The 17906-nt window shown below is 39.7% G+C and overlaps 2 protein-coding genes across 6 annotated transcripts; both read left to right on the top strand.

The window, feature by feature from the left end:
• Window positions 1–3208: 3208 nt before the first annotated feature.
• On the top strand, window positions 3209–8033 carry LOC112288571 (uncharacterized). Of its 3 annotated transcripts, XM_090254383.1 has the most exons (6): window positions 3427–3638; window positions 4266–4542; window positions 5051–5203; window positions 5812–6165; window positions 6298–6374; window positions 6607–8033. In XM_090254383.1, the coding sequence occupies exons 3-6, from the start codon at window positions 5086–5088 to the stop codon at window positions 7510–7512; spliced, it is 1455 nt and encodes a 484-aa protein (XP_090110509.1). In that variant the 5' UTR covers window positions 3427–3638; window positions 4266–4542; window positions 5051–5085; the 3' UTR covers window positions 7513–8033. The 3 variants fall into 3 exon arrangements, with proteins under 3 accessions (XP_024388632.1, XP_090110509.1, XP_024388635.1); XM_024532864.3 differs by lacking the exon at window positions 4266–4542 and having other exon boundaries at window positions 3209–3638; XM_024532867.3 differs by lacking the exons at window positions 3427–3638; window positions 4266–4542 and adding an exon at window positions 3720–3956.
• Window positions 8034–13129: 5096 nt separating this feature from the next.
• LOC112288222 (uncharacterized) lies at window positions 13130–17906 on the top strand. Of its 3 annotated transcripts, none has more exons than XM_024532205.3 (11): window positions 13130–13267; window positions 13467–13714; window positions 13912–14520; window positions 14751–14864; window positions 15154–15253; window positions 15667–15735; window positions 15904–15981; window positions 16314–16457; window positions 16689–16739; window positions 16902–17175; window positions 17393–17906. In XM_024532205.3, the coding sequence occupies exons 2-10, from the start codon at window positions 13632–13634 to the stop codon at window positions 17058–17060; spliced, it is 1407 nt and encodes a 468-aa protein (XP_024387973.1). In that variant the 5' UTR covers window positions 13130–13267; window positions 13467–13631; the 3' UTR covers window positions 17061–17175; window positions 17393–17906. The 3 variants fall into 3 exon arrangements, with proteins under 3 accessions (XP_024387973.1, XP_024387971.1, XP_024387972.1); XM_024532203.3 differs by having other exon boundaries at window positions 13467–13783; XM_024532204.3 differs by having other exon boundaries at window positions 13186–13327.

The following is a 17906-nucleotide window of genomic DNA, read 5'->3' as shown; positions in this document are numbered from 1 at the left end:
TCCCTTCCCTACTACGATGCTTTTCTATTTGGTGTTGCAAACTCGTTTCATTCTTGTGAAAAAGTTATGGAATTTTAGCTCAAATAACATCCCTAGTTAACTTTTATCTTTCCCTCTAAACAAACTAAAGGAAGGAAGAAATAAATAAATGATTTGAGATTAACATACTTATTTTATTTATTTATTTATTTTTTAAGTTGTTTGATGTGTATCAACAAACATATCAATAATCACTAATCCATGATCATCAATGCACATTTAATCCTTCCAAGTTTTTGAAGTTCTGAATCCAATGTCTCCAAAGCCATGATTTGGAATTTTATGATGAAATAACTTATTAAGTGTTTGCATTTAAGTTCACAAGAATTTGGATATATATATATATATATATATATATATTGATTTAAAGTTTTGAAATTAATACTAGATAATGATGTCTTGGATTCGGACCAAAATGTTGAAGTTTTCACATTTTTTGGACAATTTTGTGCATGAGAAACTGTAATTTTTTTGTCATATAATTGTTAAAATTTCAGTGCAAGATAAATTTATTATTAAACACCACTAATTTGTTGTTTCTGTAAGAATAATATATTTTGTACAATGCAATCATTATTGATTTTTTTTGTGGGTTTTAATGTAAATTTTAAATATACATATACATAGATATATATATATATATATATCTATATATATATATATATCTATATATCTATATATATATCTATATATCTATATATATATATATATATATATATATATGTTATTTTTAACTCAAAAGTTTGCTCTAAATTACTCTTAATATATTGAAGGTAGGCAAAGTACCTGAGTAATATAAATATTCTTTACAGAGTTTTAAATAAACAGTTTAGTATAGAACTTACTAGAATTTGGAAGTGAATTTAATTAGGTATAACTTTTAGCTATAAGTTTATTAAAATAAACATTTTAAATATTTATCAACTCAACATTTGCTAAATCCAAAATTGCACAATAAAAAATAGTATTTTATTGTTAATGAAAATAACTTTCATAATTGATGACAGTTTCTAATTGAGGAAGTTGCTAATCTTATCAACATCTATCAAAAACTCATTTTTATAATGTTCTAAAAACTATAGCTATTAACAATGATTATAATTTAATTTAAAAAAATCACATAATACCTAGTTATATCTATTTTTTTAATATATATTTTAGCATAAAAAAATAACATTACCAACATTCAAGAAAATCTAAAGCATTTCTAACTTCTTATAATGATTAATTGGAATCAATGTATATATTTTTAGTATTTGGAAATCTTGTACAATAAATAAATAAATAAATAAAACATGCACAATATTTCAATAGGGATATAAGATATTGTTAAAAAAAATAGAGTATTAAAAAAGTCATGTGGAAAAGTCATTGCACTTGCAATGAGTTGTCAAAATGAATAACGCTAACTTATACTCCCATATGTGCACTTTTAAAAATCAAAATCCGAAAGATTAAATTTTAATGTGATTAAAAAAAGTTTGAATTTTTTTGACAACCATCAAACATTTTAGAGTTTATAAAATAAACTTTAAATATTATTAAGCTTACATTTTCAGAAACAACACACACTTATAAAATAAAATAATAATATGTTCGAGCATCTATCCAACCCAAAAAAGACTAAAAAGTCAATTACAGTCCGCAAAGACTTTAAACTAATCAATGACAGGACAATTGCACCAAATAGGTTGATAATTCAGCTCTAAAATCCAAACTTCGCCTGATGAACACAGCACGATAATTAATCCTTAATGTCTCAAAATCAAAATAATAAGACTGTTACAAATAAAATGACTGAATCAAAATGAGACGATAATTGTTGAGTATTGTTGGAAAAATTGACCAGTAGATTTACTTGATTGTAGGGAACTTAGAACACATCTAGTTCGGTCAACATCGAAAGATCTATCATAATTAATTTGTGTAATAAAATTTAGACTAGGTGACATACAAACTAACTCTCTAAAAATAATATGTATATATATATATATATATATATATATATATTTTTTTTCTGAATATATATATATATATATATATATATGTATCAATTATGAATGCAAAAGAATTAAAATTTCAACAATCTTAAAAATAAAAACAGTCCAAGAAGGACTGTTATGGAAAGTGATTAAAAAAAAAAAACAAAAAACAAAACAAAACAATACAAAACACACACACACACACATTCAGGAGTGGAAACAATCACAATAATAACATGATTTTTTTTTCATCAAAAAATGTAAAATTAATTCAATTTTTTTAGTACACTCAAGGTACTTCTTTGGTAGATTTTTATGCATTCTTCTTCTTCTTCTTTCTTCTTTTTCCTTTGTAATGTATAAAAAACGTATGGCCTGACGTGGGACAGTAGCCATGACTGGGGCAATTTACTTTGATTAAAATAATGCCAAGGCGATGATGCAGATTGACATACAACAACAAACTTATGGACATTCATTCAATACAGGATATAGAGAAAAATAGGGGACATGTTCAAAAGAATTCCGTTGTACAGAAAAAACAAAAAGAAAAAGAAAAAGAAAAGTAGTTTACAAAGTAAGAAACCCCAACATAAATTAATGACTTTACACGTGGACATAGCATCACGAAAGGGGTATTTTTGACCCAAGTCACAAACCCAATCAGCACACCCCAACCCAACATTCCAAACAATAATAACACGAAACTCTATCCCTTTCTTACGGCTTTATTTCTTACTTTTGCTTTATTCATGCTCACCACTTCACGACAGTGTGAACATTGATACACACACGCAGGCCTACGCTAAAGTGCGGATGACGGAACACACTCTAGCACACAGATGAGAAAGACCGACCGACGACCCTTCGTTTGTCCCGATAGGAGTAACCGTGGGGGGGCGGCGGTCATGGGGGGGGGCTTCGGTAACCGGAGGCTCGGTGGTGCCAAGGGTGGTCGTCGGGATTGGGTGTGGGCATCGGCATGGGCACGACCCTAAATTAGAGGGCGAGAGTGGGATCATTCCACTTTGCACGGGACCCGCCCGCCCTTACTTTGGAAGTAAGTTGAAGGTAGGGGTCGGGTATCGAGGTGGGTGGGTGGGGGTAGTAGAGACGGCGCGAGGTCGTAGAGAGTGAGTGCGAGACCGGGGTTGCATTGGGTGCTTGCTAGTGTATAGAGGGTACCTTTGGAAACCTGTGCACGAAGACGGGGGATACTACGCCGCAGCACAGTAGCAGTAACAGGAGAAAGGAAGGTGGAGAAGAAGGAAGTGGAGGAGAAGGAGGAAGAAGAAGGAGACGGCGACGACTGCACTGCATTGCAGCTGGCTAGCGCCGGGAGTGAGTGAGTGAGTGAGTGAGTGAGAGAGAGAGAGAGAGAGGAGAAGAGAGGGGAGGGGGAAGGGGGAGTAGGAGGAGGAGTTGTGAGTTGTGAGGAGTTGTGAGGGATGGTCGTGATGAAGCCGGTGAACGTGAGAGGAGTGGCGGACGATAGAATGGAACGGCTGGCGCATCCCGAGGGGTTCTCCCCGGCGGGGTTGAAGGTGCTGGTCGTAGATGACGAACCGCTGGCGCTCATGATTGTCGAGCGCATGTTGCAAATTTGCCAGTACACGGGTGAGTAGAAGCGTGCACAGCGCCCCGAAACCCTTGCTCTTAGGTATGAGATGCGGGAGAGGGAGGGAGGGAGAGAGGGGATGTTTGTGGTGTTGTAGGGGTTGGGAGGAGGGAGGAAGGGGGAGGGGAGAGTGTGCACGAGAGGGGTGAGATTTGCGTGAGGTGGAACGGCTGCGCGTGGAGCAGTTGAGGGGCGCCGCGGCCTGGGTTGGAGATGAGAGTGGAGTTTTGGATCAGTTTGGCAGCATATCGAGTGGGAAACTTACATTGTGCGGTGGAGGTAGATGTGAAGCGAGGGTTCCGATGCATATTTTCGGGGTTACGATTCTTGCCTTTATCCTCTTAAACTGGTAGATTGCGCGTTAGGAAACCGTGCACATCCACCCCGGGAGAGTGGCAGATAAATTTGTCCGGTTTTGGTTGCTGCGAATATGCCCCACAGTGTTGAGAGTGAATGTTTTTACTTCCATCTTTTGTGGTTCGGTCAGTGGTGTCTTTGACGTTCATATTGTCTCCCCTTTTGGGGACCTTAAGTTCACATATAGCTTTTTGTAGATTCAGCTTTTTCTCTTTCGAGATCAGGTGTCTCCACTAACAGAAGTTCCTCCACTTAATGGTGTAAAAAAGCTTCCAGCCTTGCAAGGAGTTTCATGTTCGCGGATTTCACGAAAGTGTTGCATTGGAAATTTGTTTCTCTGTTGGAACCTGAAGCGAGTTTCGAATGTGTCTTGGAGTTTAATTATGACGAATTCCGGGCGGGTCGGTTCAAGTGATAATGGGTTGTGAATTGGTGTTCAACAACCCATTCAAATAGCCTCGTCAAAGTTGAAATGTCTGTAGCAACCCGTCAGCTCAATTGCTCAGTACATACGGGCGCCTACGAAGTTCGAGGTTGAACTCGAACGTGAGTTTGGCAGGATTTTATAGTACAATCTGTCTGACCATTGCTTGTGCCAGCCTGTGAATGTGTATGCATGTTTTGTTGACGATCGAGTTGGTACTTGTCATAGTAAATTTTTTGGGTCGAGCACCCCCATCCATTTAGAAACGTAGCTAGACCATGCATGTGGAAGACGTGTGAAGCTTGGATCTGCTCACATTTAGTTTGATATTCTTGCACTTTGAATGCTCACCTTTATTGTTGCTGGAAATTAGAAGTGTGTCGTCAAGCCTCTTGCTTGCACTTAAAAAATGACCTGAATCTGTTGTGGTTTTGGTGCAGTGTGGGTGTCACCTTCGTTGAACGCTGACGTAGTGTGCATATGAGTTCTAAAGGGCCCATTGACAGTGATCTTTCAGCCATATATATTGCCCATTAGCATTGTTGTGCTTTCAGTTACAAAAGTGCCAGGTATCATCATATATATGTAGCTCTTATTTCGGTGTTTGGATGTTATGTGGGGTGATTGCAGTGACCACATGTAATAGTGCCACTAAGGCCCTCGCAATGCTGCGAGAAAACCGCAATTATTTTGACCTAGTCATAAGCGATGTTTACATGCCAGACATGGACGGTTTTAAGCTCCTTGAAGCGATTGGGCTGGAGTTGGATTTACCTGTGATAAGTAAGTGAAACATCGTACGATCGCACTCTTGTATTTGTTAAGTAGCTGCTGTTGTTTAATGGTAGTACGAAGATCTATCTAGGGCATGCACTCTCCAGATTTCTCTTGTTAGATCCCGACGGGATTTTTTTTGTGTACTGTAGCATCAAGTCTGATAAGGGCTCATGATTAGCTAATTTTGGTGGCTTGTAATTGGCCATAATCTTCATTGGCAAGTCTGAGAGCTGAGTGTTGCATTATGCTGTTAATTAGATAATAAGTCCTTTCAAAATAGTGTAGTGCAGATTTGCTTAGGCAGGAACTTGCTTTTTTGGATTATTATTAAGTAGTTGTTGCAACCTAGAACTCGGTCTGAAGGATCTTACATGATCACGTAGGAACTGCCATGTTTCTGTGTCGGGAAAGTTTAATCTGTGGAATTTGACATTCAAAGGTAAGTCTAGCTATCAACATGTCAGACGGCACGATCTATACTAGTTAGTGCGTAACGAGCAGGAGATGTTGCGAGATTTTGTCGAGTATACGAAGAATAACGGATTAGCTCATGGATATCATTGTCCTAGCCAGGGGAGTTTCATCATGCTAATTATATGTTTCGGTGAATTTAGTGATGTCGGGAGACGGAGAAACCGATTCTGTCATGAAGGGAATCAGGCATGGTGCTTGTGATTATCTCTTGAAACCTGTCCGCCTTAAAGAGCTCATAAACATCTGGCAACATGTGGTACGCAAGCTTGTTACACCAAGAGATATTCCAAAAGAGGAATCAGGAGAGTGGGATGAGTTTCCAAAACATCAGGATAATGCAGATTTTGATTCAACGGCACGCAAGAGAAAGGAGAGGTCGGAAGATGTAGCTCAACTTGTGGAGGATGTGAATAATTTGAAGAAAGCTCGCGTTGTCTGGTCTGCGGAACTACATCAACAGTTTGTCAACGCCGTTAACTACTTGGGTGTAGACAGTAAGTTCCAGTATAGCTGCGATACATTTGCTAGTCAGAAGCTTGTGAGTTATGTGAAATGAATTTCATAAACCTCATTGATTGTTCCTTCATTAAATGCAGATTGTTCTTAACTATTGTATGGTTCTGCAGAGGCTGTGCCTAGGAAGATACTAGATATTATGAATGTTCAAGGACTTACACGGGAAAATGTGGCGAGTCACTTGCAAGTAAGTTCAAATTAGGCCACGCAGCATTTGATGAGTTAACTCTTCCCTTTACCTCCGAGCAGCGAAGAAGTGGGTCAGTTGTTAATGATGACACACTTCGCGTCTTTTGTGATTTTCCGACCCTTTTCATTTTATGATTCTGGTTTATACAGTTATAAAGTGATGTCTGTAAATATAGATATACACAAGTAGAAAGGAAAATCTCATTTAGCATGTGTTTGTATGAGGGCAGAAGTACCGATTGTACTTGAAGCGGTTGATTGGGGTGACACCACAGCCGTATCCTGTAGCCTCATTTCAGGCCGCTGAAAATGGTACCTTCGGGGGGACTATGCAAATACAACCGGGGGGGCGCCCCGCAGCCTCTACCAGCACGAAGGGTCTAAACCTCGGTGGTGGTGCATCAAATTCTTCCATAGGTGGATTAAGCCGGAGTGGGGTACAAATTGATGCTGCTACACTGAACGCGTTGGTTCAGCTTCAAAGTCTTCAACAACAAAAGCAGCTTGGTCCAACTGCTGCTCGGAGTGGCCTAACCACAGATGTCGTGAACTCGCAAATCCCAGCTGATCCGACAGGGCTCCAGAGGCTGGATTCTTTTGAACTTGACCTCCTGATGAAGACTCAACATGATGCGAGTCGGCAGCGAGGTAGTGGTGGTAGTACGGATCTCGCAGATTTGTTGAATTGTAGCAAGGATGCTCTACCTTACATGAGCAACTTGAGAGGACAGTGTGAACTTAAGCCTGCTGTCATGGGCTCTACAAATCCCCTCGTTGGTAGTGAGCCAATGACAGCCATGTCAATGAGTAACTTGCGAGGTGTTGACGACGGTGGTCCCAGTTTGGGAAGCACGGAAGCAGGAAGAAGTCATATGGTGAATAAGTTGGGTAGAGATTTTTCGAACTCATCGCCAGCGTTTTTCTCATCTACATCGCGAAGTAATGGTGGTGCCGTCTCGGACAGTAGCTTCAGTACCAACTACGGTGACATTCCTGATGGGCCTCCTAGTTTTCTGGTTGCGTCACCTCCAGATTTGTCTCTCTTGGGGCAACTACAAGCCTTTGATCAAGTAGAGTTTGATTATGGCCAATTATCCCAGCCTCGACGGTCAATGTCATACTCTAGTAAGACGTAGAAAGCCAGCTTTTTCACTGTAACATCAGCGCCACCTCTTATGAGTGATGCATTGCCACTTTCTAAGGCTCTATTTGAGAGAGGCTTTCCAGGTTCGAATTTGAAGAATTCAGGTTCAGATGTGTCCAGAGGCCATTTAACGGTGGACTTGGGTGCCGGTGGAATTACTGCTACCCTTTCTCCGATTGCTCTTTTTTGCTTGACTTCTAGCACCTTGGCTACCCCAGTGCAAGTTGACTTTAGATTATCATGCTGTCCAAGGATCCCATTCATTATTGCCAGATGGAAGAGCTCTGAAGGTTGTGCTCTTAGGAGCTGTACTTTTATGTGTTGTCCGTGTCGAAGAGGGACCCAAAGTAGAATGGAAATGGAACTATTTGCAGTTTGCAGGTTTGGAAGAACTTTTGAATTGAGATTGGAAAGGTGTGACCTCTTCTTCGAAGGCAAGTGCACGGGACACAGCATGTAAAGCTATTTAAATTCAAAGTTATCTATAATGCATGCAGGGAGTTTTCTTGGTTACATCCCTAGTGTACAGTTTAACTTCTTTTATGAAACCAGTACCTCATGGACCATGTGAACCTTCCGCTGAAAAGTGATACTATGACCTTGTAAGTGTATTCCTCATGATTGCTTTAGCTCGTAGGTGATCGCTAATTTTGGAACTTAGTTTGACTTCTAATGTTTACTACTTATTTTGATTGTTTTAGTTGCCATATGAACTCGTGTTCCATATTTATGTCCATCAAAGGAACTTGTGTGATTTTAATTTTAAACTTTGTAATTGAGACAGTTTCTCCCACTAGACTATTGCCTTAATTGTAGCCGAATCGTTGATATTATTCCTGCTTGTATTGTTGGTACTTGCTGTTCACAATTTTGTTAAATCTTATCAAGTTTTGTATATTTTGGAAGAATTTCTACTGCATACGATCGACTCACATCGTGAATGTGGTTTCTGATTCTAATCATCAGTACAGCTTCCCTGTTAATTTTTTTAGGCAAATATGGATCAGTTCAAACCGGGCCTCCCGACACTAGTTTTTGTATTTTTCAATCATGTTTTAGTCTTGATTGTATCATGCACATTTGGATAACAATAAAACTTTCTCATTTCTATGTGCTGAGCTGAATGTTTTATAAGGATAGATGTATATTTTGTTCGTAACATCTAACATTTGTACTGACACTACTGTCAAACAATATAATTGGAATTTCCAGACTTGTCCTGAATTTTGGGACTGTCTTGGGCAACTTCTTGGAAATAAAAATGTATTTTACAAAGAAATGTTTTGCTTAGTTGATGTGAAAAGTACTAGATTTTTTTATTGTGAAAAGATTGCAACGTTTTCAGCGTAGCATAATTCTAAATCTGCAAATTTCATTCTGGACAAAAAAGTTTGAAAGAAATTTGCGTGAATCGAATTTGCAGTAATAAAGTTCGAACACCTATGATATGATGCACAATCTTCAATCCCTTCACAATTAAGTAAAGTAAAAACATCATTAAAAAATAGAATCAGGAATATTCATTTATGTGACATTCATTTTGCATGCCAAAAATTAAATTGCATTTCTACATTGTTTTTAGTCATGTAAGCAACACCACTAACAGTTAAAATTTGTTAATCACTTCAAATATTATTTAATTTCATCATCGTAGTTGGTAAAAAAAACAGCAACAAAAAAATCGAAATCAAAATCAAAATAGACACAAGAGAAATTTAGTTCTGAATTCTACGATCAATTTAATTACTCAAACACATGAATTATTCGTTAAATATTTTTAAATCAGAATTTAACTGCAATCACTTCAGCAGATTTTTTTCTTCTTGATTTTTGACAAAAACATGATTACATACATACACAGTTCAAGTATTTTAATTTAACAACATTATGAGTTGTGGGTCAAGACACAGCCCTGGCCTACCCCACATGCTGAACATTCACCTCAAAAACCTTGAGAGCCTTCGAGTCATCAAAATCATCCATACTCCACTTGTACTCCAAGCCACAACAGCAGTGAGCCATGTGGATCAATACTAAGATTGACATATATATATATATATATATATATTTGTGTGTGTGTGTGTGTGCTAAAATGTTCTCATTTCATGGTAGTAGTTACATCAAAACATTCTCGATGCGAGGCTTCGAAGTACCAGCCAAAACTTGGGACATCACCTGCAGGGTGCACATATTTTGAAGCTACTATTCCTGATCGGTAGCATGTTTCTGGAACTCTGGTTGAAGAACAGCATTGGTGAACCAAATGAGGTGACAGGTTAAGAAGCTAGAAACATACAACATAGAGTCAGAATTGATGGGCTGTACCTGCAGAGCTCTGCTTTACCAGTCACTTACTGCAAGATGACCCTGTCATATCAACACCAAAGAAAAAAATCTTCATTGGTTTACACCAGTGAAGATCCTTATCATCACGCATTGCTGGTCGATATGTGACACATCATGCATCTAAGTTGTGATCAGATCATGAGCTTTTCTCAGCATATTTGACAGTAAGGCTTTGCTCCGTGCAGGGTTTCCTCAAGCATAATTGACCCGAAAGTGCATGTCAGAGTGGATGTGACTGACAGATAAAATCTCCGGTATTCAATGTCACCGCCATCATCTTCAGCTGCAGGACGAATCCGAGTCCCTATCACAATTACCGTCCCATCATCGTTCGGTATCATACAAACAGGATAGCCACCAATGTACAAGTGTGGTGTACACAAAATGCCGTTCGTAACCCACCAAGTAATGAGGGTCCTCCTCCCTCTCAGCAACAATGGCAATGGAGCAGCCGCATGACAGACAACCTTCGTTGGGAGGATTTTGCACGATGAGAAACTAAATGCCAGAGAGTTCTCAGGGCATGAGGGGTTGAGGTCTAGAACAAACTTAATCTCGTTGATAGAAGTGCCGGAGGGTTGCTGTTGAACGGCGTCATGTCGAACAGCTGCATTAATACATTGTTTCTCAAGAAAAAATAATCCCCTTTCTGAGCATCACATTGTACGCCAGACTGAGTTCGTACCCACAAAATCTGCACCAAAGAAGCCTAACGGCGCATGTACAACAGTTCAAATGTGACGGAGTCGATCTGTGCAACCGAATAATACATTCTGTTAAGAGTACCAACGTAGTTGCAGGCTCCAATTCAAAATTCCAACAGGCTCCAACTCAACTGCTCACCCTACATCCTCCTCATGCCCGTCAATAGGCTCAGCTACAATCGCACTGTCATAGCCCAGAAGACTGATGATGAGAACCCACCTACGCTAGTTAAAAGCACTCAAATAATCGTAGATCCCCATTAATAGTAAACATGCTTTCTGCTAATACAAGCATCAAGCAAAATCTTAACCACCGATCACCACTAGCACAACACACGCCCCGCCGGTGTGCTCCGTCGCAACCAATCCTTAGCATCGTCTCCACACAGTCGCGGATACCGACATCTGGACAACCAGAAACGTGCAAGCACCGCAGCACACTCAGTTACAGGACAGCGGGAATTGAGACCCACAGTTTGTCGGACCACGCTCTACAACGGCGGAACAACGCTCCTCAAACCCGGAGAAGGTCCAGTGAACAGGTCCTTGTATCGGGGAAGATTGTCGACGGGGCCGTGGATCGAATTCATCGCCGAAATAGCCACATCCGAGACGATCTAGACATGATTGTTCAGCTGCTCACATTCAGCGCTAGAAAACAGACTCAAGAGCGATGAATCGCACGTTGTGCAACAATCGCAGGACGTGCATCATGGTGCCAAAGAGCTACAGCGATAAAGCTCTGACCTCGTCGTTGTCATCGAGACTCACCGACAGTGTCCGAGAAGGGTGGCGGTCTCCGTTGCGGTACTTCGGAAATGACGTCCCCAGCCCTAATTTTGTTTCGTGTTGATTTGGAGTCTACGATGCATCGTTCATGTTTGAAAATATGGATGTATATAAATCTGTGTGACTATATGTGTATGTACGTGTGTGTATATATATATATATATATATGACTTTTTCCCTCATGATTTATGATGACGTGTCAAGGCTTATTTATTATGAATGGAGAGCTTTACATTTTATTTTATTTTTGTTGTTATTTGTTTCTTATTTTCTCTTTTCAAATAGTTGACATTGTTTAACATGAGTAACCAAATATAAATGTGACTTGAGCTCCTTGGGAATTCTTTGCCTGATTAGAGGAATACTTTTTGGTAAAATTGTTCTTTTTTATGAAAATCATGAGAGTTTTGTTCATGAAGTAAATCTATCTTTTATTTGCTGTTTTCTCTTATTTTGATACCCATGGACCACAAATGGATTTACAAATGTGATGATTGCTGCTTTTCTTTTTTCTTTACTCTTTCTATCTTTTTTCTTTTTTCGTTTTATCTTTATACTTGTTAACTCCTCTAATAATCTTTAAAAGCAGCATCTTTGCTACGAAGCCTTTGTGCAATACTACTTTTTTTGTAAAACTTTATCTGATAAAACATTTGATGCATCATGAACCATAAAAATAAAATTTCAATTATATATATATATATATATATATATATATGAAAATGAGAGTAATATTCATTTAAACTTATCTTGGGAATTGTTTGTCACTCTTCAAAAGACTTATCCACATGAAGAGCATTTTCCAAGTTCAATTGTGAGGAACTTGTCAACCCTATGCTCACACAAGCCCACATGATTCCCATGTGAAGAGCCATAATTTAGAGGGTTCCCAATGGCATGGGTTTTCCAAACCATTCATTAAACAAATAAAACATGCTAAAAAACAAATAAACAAATAATAGAATGAGCACCATTCTCTACGTGAATCACCAAATTGTACACCCACCACACCAACACTCAAGCATTTCATTCCTAGTCAACGAACAGAATTCGACCAGCTGTCGTTTATTCATTCATCCATCCACCCATCCATCCCTTATGACTTTTTCCGCCACCTGCCCAACTGCCTACGAATTGACTAATTCCAAAAGTTTGTTGTTTTATGACAAAGAATCTGTGAAGATCCTTTTTACTTTACCTGAAAACGGAGCAAGATATAAATATCATGAAGACCCTGTCGTAAATAATAATATAAATAAAAAAAACTAAAAAAGTTAATTAAAGAGTGATACTCTAATGATATGCACGTTATCACAATGTGTATAAGAATTGAGTATCTAGTATCAAATATAAAAACCAAACCCCACACCATTGAACACCACTCAAGGGAATATTTTAGATAATCAACCTCGAATTAGTCAATAAAGCGTCTAATTCGTATTATCATGGATTATCCAAACGAGATACCCGATCGGTGGGTTTTAAATTAGTGTAAATGAGGCGTTCATTAGCAACGAACGGGCTTTGCGAGGTCCGAACCAATGGTAAATTCCCACGTAGGATTGAAGCTCGAGAGTGGGTAAATTTAAGTTAAGGCGAGGTTGACGGTCTCAACGACCAGGTGAAAAGCCGACACCTGGCGGGTCCCATTCAAAAACTGAGCTCTCAAGGCGGGCCCAGGAGGAGGGGGAGAGCAGAGCGGGCGACCCCAGTGTACACTGCCAGCTTGGCCCAAGTCTAGCTACCCGGGCCCACTCCGTCCCCTTTGGTCTACGGCTCCCGTCGCTCCGCCAGGCTTCTGTTTCTGCACCACTCTGTCTTACGCTGTCGTTACTCTTGTTGGCCCAGGAGCGTCTCAAGTGCATTCTCGTTGCGAGGCTACCTTCCTCTACCTCGTATGTTTGCTCAGTGCGTATCTTTCCCAGGGGCTTCTCTTCTTGTTTCAGTTGTTGCAGTTTTATGGTTAAGGTAATGGCGTCATTGTAGTGTATTTTATATTTGTGTATATATATATATATATATATAGCTTGTTTAGTCTTTTGATTGTTTGGCTTTCTTCGTGCTATTTGCTCATCCGTGGAGTGTTGTGGATTTGTTTTGTGTTTAGGATCGATGCTACTTGACGAGGGAGACGGTATAAGATCTCTGGGAGGTAGCAGAGGTGATGAAAAGGAGGTTTCCTGGGCTGGCGATGGTGGGTAAGATGGAGTGCGTCTAGAGGTGATAAAAAAGCTGGTGAGGTCAGAGGTGGAGAGTGTGGAATTGAGAAGCGATGGCGGAAGAAGAGGACTCGTGGCAGCACGGAGTGAGATTGGTGTTGCACTTGGATTCGATTCTCGAAGGTGATCCTTACATGTACGTCGCGCTTCTTCCCACTGCAATTGTTGCGCGTTTCTCTCTGTCTGCCTGTCTCAGCAAAGAGAGGTAACTTGTCCTTTGACCAATCACTGGAGCTCCGTTAGCTTTCAAAAATTGAAAGCAGCGCCTGTGGCTGCTTTCCTGGCTTCTTTTCCATAGTTGCTCTGATACTTGGATTTTGGGGTGTGCTTCAGTGATGAGATCGGGTTTGTGCATCCATCTCAGCTCGAGAGCTTGCACTCAATTGGAAATTTCGCTCTAGAACATAAGAAGCCCTTTTTTATGAAAACGAGGAGGAAAGCTGAAGGCCAAGGAGAAGCAGATGACACTGGTCAGTATGCAGAGGATTGTTCTCAGAGAAATGAAGGGCATGAAGTAGAAGCCGAACCTCCTGGTATCAATCCAGATCAAAGTTATTTAAACAATGTGCAAGGGAAATTTATTGATTTTTCGTACGACAAATCGGCATTTTGGTGTGCTCATCACAAGCTCGCCATTGCCGTGTCTGCTCTTGCTCCTATTTACGAAGTAGCTAGAAAAGAATTTCTTGCAAACAGAAAAGCACATGCACAATGCCTGACTGGTACAAGGAACTCTGTCATGTCTCCATCTTCCCTCAGCTTCCAACTTTTAGAAGGTGGCTTGTGCAACCGTTCCGCAAATAGTCGCGCAAATGGTAATGGAAACGTGCAGTTCCAAGGACAAAATGGAGCTGTCCATGCCCTATTGCAGAAGAATCTCATGCTGTATTCAAGAGTGTTAGTAATTGTGAACTGTGACTTCGCAAGCGCTTGGAATGCTAGGTAAACTCCCTTCAATGGCCACAGCGTTCATGTATTTAGGTAAAATGGACTAACAGCCTCAATAAATTTGTGGTCTATTTTCACACATGTACCATGTTAAGTGATTGCGTAGTAATTTTTGGTATATAGTTGCCGAAGTTGTGCGTCAAATTCGTTTAACTGAGATGGATTAGGTTTCTCGATTGGACAGATACCTTAAGACCACAATTCACATTACTTCTTCTGCGCAGAAAACGCGTATTGTCGAGAATGGAGGCAACCGAGGAATTTCTTTTGGCCGAGCTTCGTTTAGCAAGGATGGTGTTAGCCTATGGTCCAAAGAGCGAGGAGTCGTGGGCTTACAGGTTTGTTTCTACTCCGTACAAGTTCTAGGATCTTGTCGGTGGATTTGAGCCATTTTTGGGCCAGTTATACTTCCAAAATATAGATAGTCGAAAATGGAGTCATCATTAAATGTTTATAATCCTGAAATTGTAAGTACGCTTATACGATATGTTAGAAACGCACGTTCGCTTTGACTATTGATGCTATACTCAAAGAATTTCCTTTAGTCTCCTCATCGAGATCCCTTTTCATAAGCGCGGAGCAGTTTTCAGCTTCTTGACGTTGCAGCTGTTATCACATCTTGAACAGGCGGTGGATTATCGATCGAATGATTTCCGCTGGACTTCCATGGAATACTGTAGGCTCAGTCCTAGAAGGCGACTCAATGCTCGTGGAAGCCATTGCTGGGGTATTTGTTTCTTTTTTCTCTACTATATCATTTGCTACGCCTTGAACAAGTTGAGAAGTATTTTAAATCGTCTAATCCTTCATGGCTTGCCTGAATGTGAACAATGTAGCATAATGGCTTACAATCCTGTATTCTGTCGCTATCCCTCGAGTCTAAGTACGATTCCTGTTCTTCATTACAGCACTAATTAGTTAATATACACTGACCGTGTATGAAGAAGAAAGCAGTTTTGAAGTCACAAGAGATGAATCAATTTTTCGACAAAATATTCCAATGTCTAGCGATTGCGACGTTGTTTGTAACTTGGATTCAAAGAGACGATCTAATAGGACGATCTTCCAAATTTCTCATTTTAAATTCTACTCCTTCACTTTGTAAATCGAACGTTAAGTAGCTGTTTGCTCATGTTACAGAGGTCGAGGATGAACTATCGGGCTTGGCGCCATCGCTATTGGCTTGTCTCACGCATGTCACTTCAGCAGGTTGAATTTTGTGCTTTTTATCACAGATGACTATGTGGTCCCTCCTTTCTTTTTAGAATTAATGTTGCCTGTGATTCCACAAAAAAGCTCAAGCTAGCATGACGACAGTATTTGAATTTCCCTGTCCAGCAATAATTTCTGTGATTGTTTTTACTATCTGTGATGCAGGTAGCATCAGAGTTACAAAACACAAAGAGATTGGCGCAACTACATGTAGCTGACAACTGCTGCTTCCATTATCGACGAGTACTTTTTTTTAATCTTCTTGTCGCTATTTTTGTTAGTTCTATTTAATTGTCTCAGAGAGTATGATCGTTTTGACGCAGGAAATTTGTAAGAACCGTATGGATTAATTCAGTGTTCTTAAAAAGATTCGGGCGAATTAAATTTTTGTGCTCTTAATCCAAATGTAAGAAATTTTATTATGTTCTTTTGTAAACAGAAGATAATTACAGTGAACTCATTTCAGAGTAAACTCCATGGAGAGATTCCAGCTCCTTAACATGAACTCTGATTCTCATTACTTCCCGTGTAGTCCTTAACTGTGATGCTTACTGGATGGGTGATTGTGGTTCTAGTGTCTACTTTTAGGTATACTTCAAGCTGGATTGATGCCAAATGAAAAGAATGTGAACAGTCCAACTCTGGTCGCTTCCAGAGCACAGGCTGGCTTATCTGCTGCTTTGATTGTGAACCCGCAGCTTTTGACTACATTATGGAAGGTATTTACATCTATTCGTTAGTCTTATGAGTAGATGTCTTCAGCTAATCTTAAAATGAAGTCGTGCACTATAGGTGAATTCCAAAATTTGACAGCCAGGAGCCAGCAGTAACGTGCATTATTGATTACCAAGAAACAAGTGTTTACACTCGATGGTGTCTAGGATCCGATTTGAACCTGTTGTACGGGACTAATCATCTGACCTTTTGGGCTGAACATGTGTTATCTGCAGGATGAACTATCTTGGAACAGGGATCTGATTAAACAATTTTTTGGTTTTGAGGTACAGTTCCGTTCTCTTCAGCTTTTTTGTTTTAATTTTAAATAACTTACTGCTCTGTGATAAATATGTGCAATTGCGCACCTTTTCCAAAAGGCGTAGTGGTGGAACTCATAACTTGTGTAAGCGTTGTATTAATTCGTTGCAACTTATCTGTACTTATAGGCTTTATGGCTACATCGGCGGTTTTTGATCTGGGGTTTTGGTCACAACTCAAAGATCTTCAAGTCAGCCTCCCTCCCAGTTGTATTAAATAATAATGGCAGTACAACTCCACTCTCTGAGGGGGGGGGGATTTTTTCAAAAAGCAGCTCGCATTGCTGAGAGAGAGCTTCAGTTCGCTGATGCCTGTATTTCTGCATGCTGTCTAGACACTTCGGACGATGCATGTAGGCAGCGAGAATTTGCAGCTGCCTACAAGCTCTGGGTACTTTTGCTGGTTAGTGTACAGATCTCCGTACTTGTTAGATCTAAAAGATGCTTAATGAAGTTATTGTGTGTCACGTAACTTTCGACCATACATATTCTTTGTTCCAATTTCCTTGATTTGAAGTGAAAAAAGCCAGTCTTCTTCTCATATTTTCTATTTTTAACATAATCTATTTTCAAGGTGTAAGACAGTTGTGTTAATCATGCGACTGGATGTCGAAATGCAGCACGTAGGAGGAAAAGAGGATGGAACGAACGGACTTTCAAATGGTAGGTTGTTGGAGCTGAACAATCTGGAGCTCTTGCTGAAGGATGTGAGTCCACATCGTGATTGCCTATGGAATGGTCTGATTCCGAACCTAGTCTGAGTCCCTGTTCTTCGTAGGCCAGTTCAGCATCAAAAGATGTGACTCCTACTCTAGCTTTATGAACGTCCATCATCTATTACTACCATTGTCAATTAAGGGCATTCATTAAAAAAAACTCTGCTGTCATGGTTAATCATGACGGAAACCAGCAAAAATATATCTTTCAGTGCATTCTATACTGTAGTTCTAATTAGCTGTAGTGATTGTAGAAGTCTTATAATAGCGGATCCTTGTTTTATTCAAAGCGTAGATAGTACTGTTATCGCAAATTTTTGTCTGTCATCGGTTGTTTATGAGCTAAAGCAAGCTTGGAAATCGTACCGAGTTTCATCGACATGTTATCCAACAGTTATTTTTCTGAGTTTTCTTTCAA

This window comes from Physcomitrium patens, chromosome 11, assembly GCF_059467195.1.
Source record: "Physcomitrium patens ecotype Gransden chromosome 11, ASM5946719v1, whole genome shotgun sequence".
NCBI lineage: Eukaryota > Viridiplantae > Streptophyta > Bryopsida > Funariales > Funariaceae > Physcomitrium > Physcomitrium patens.
Note: the sequence above shows the minus strand (reverse complement) of the source record. Positions and strands in the feature narration are given on the sequence as shown.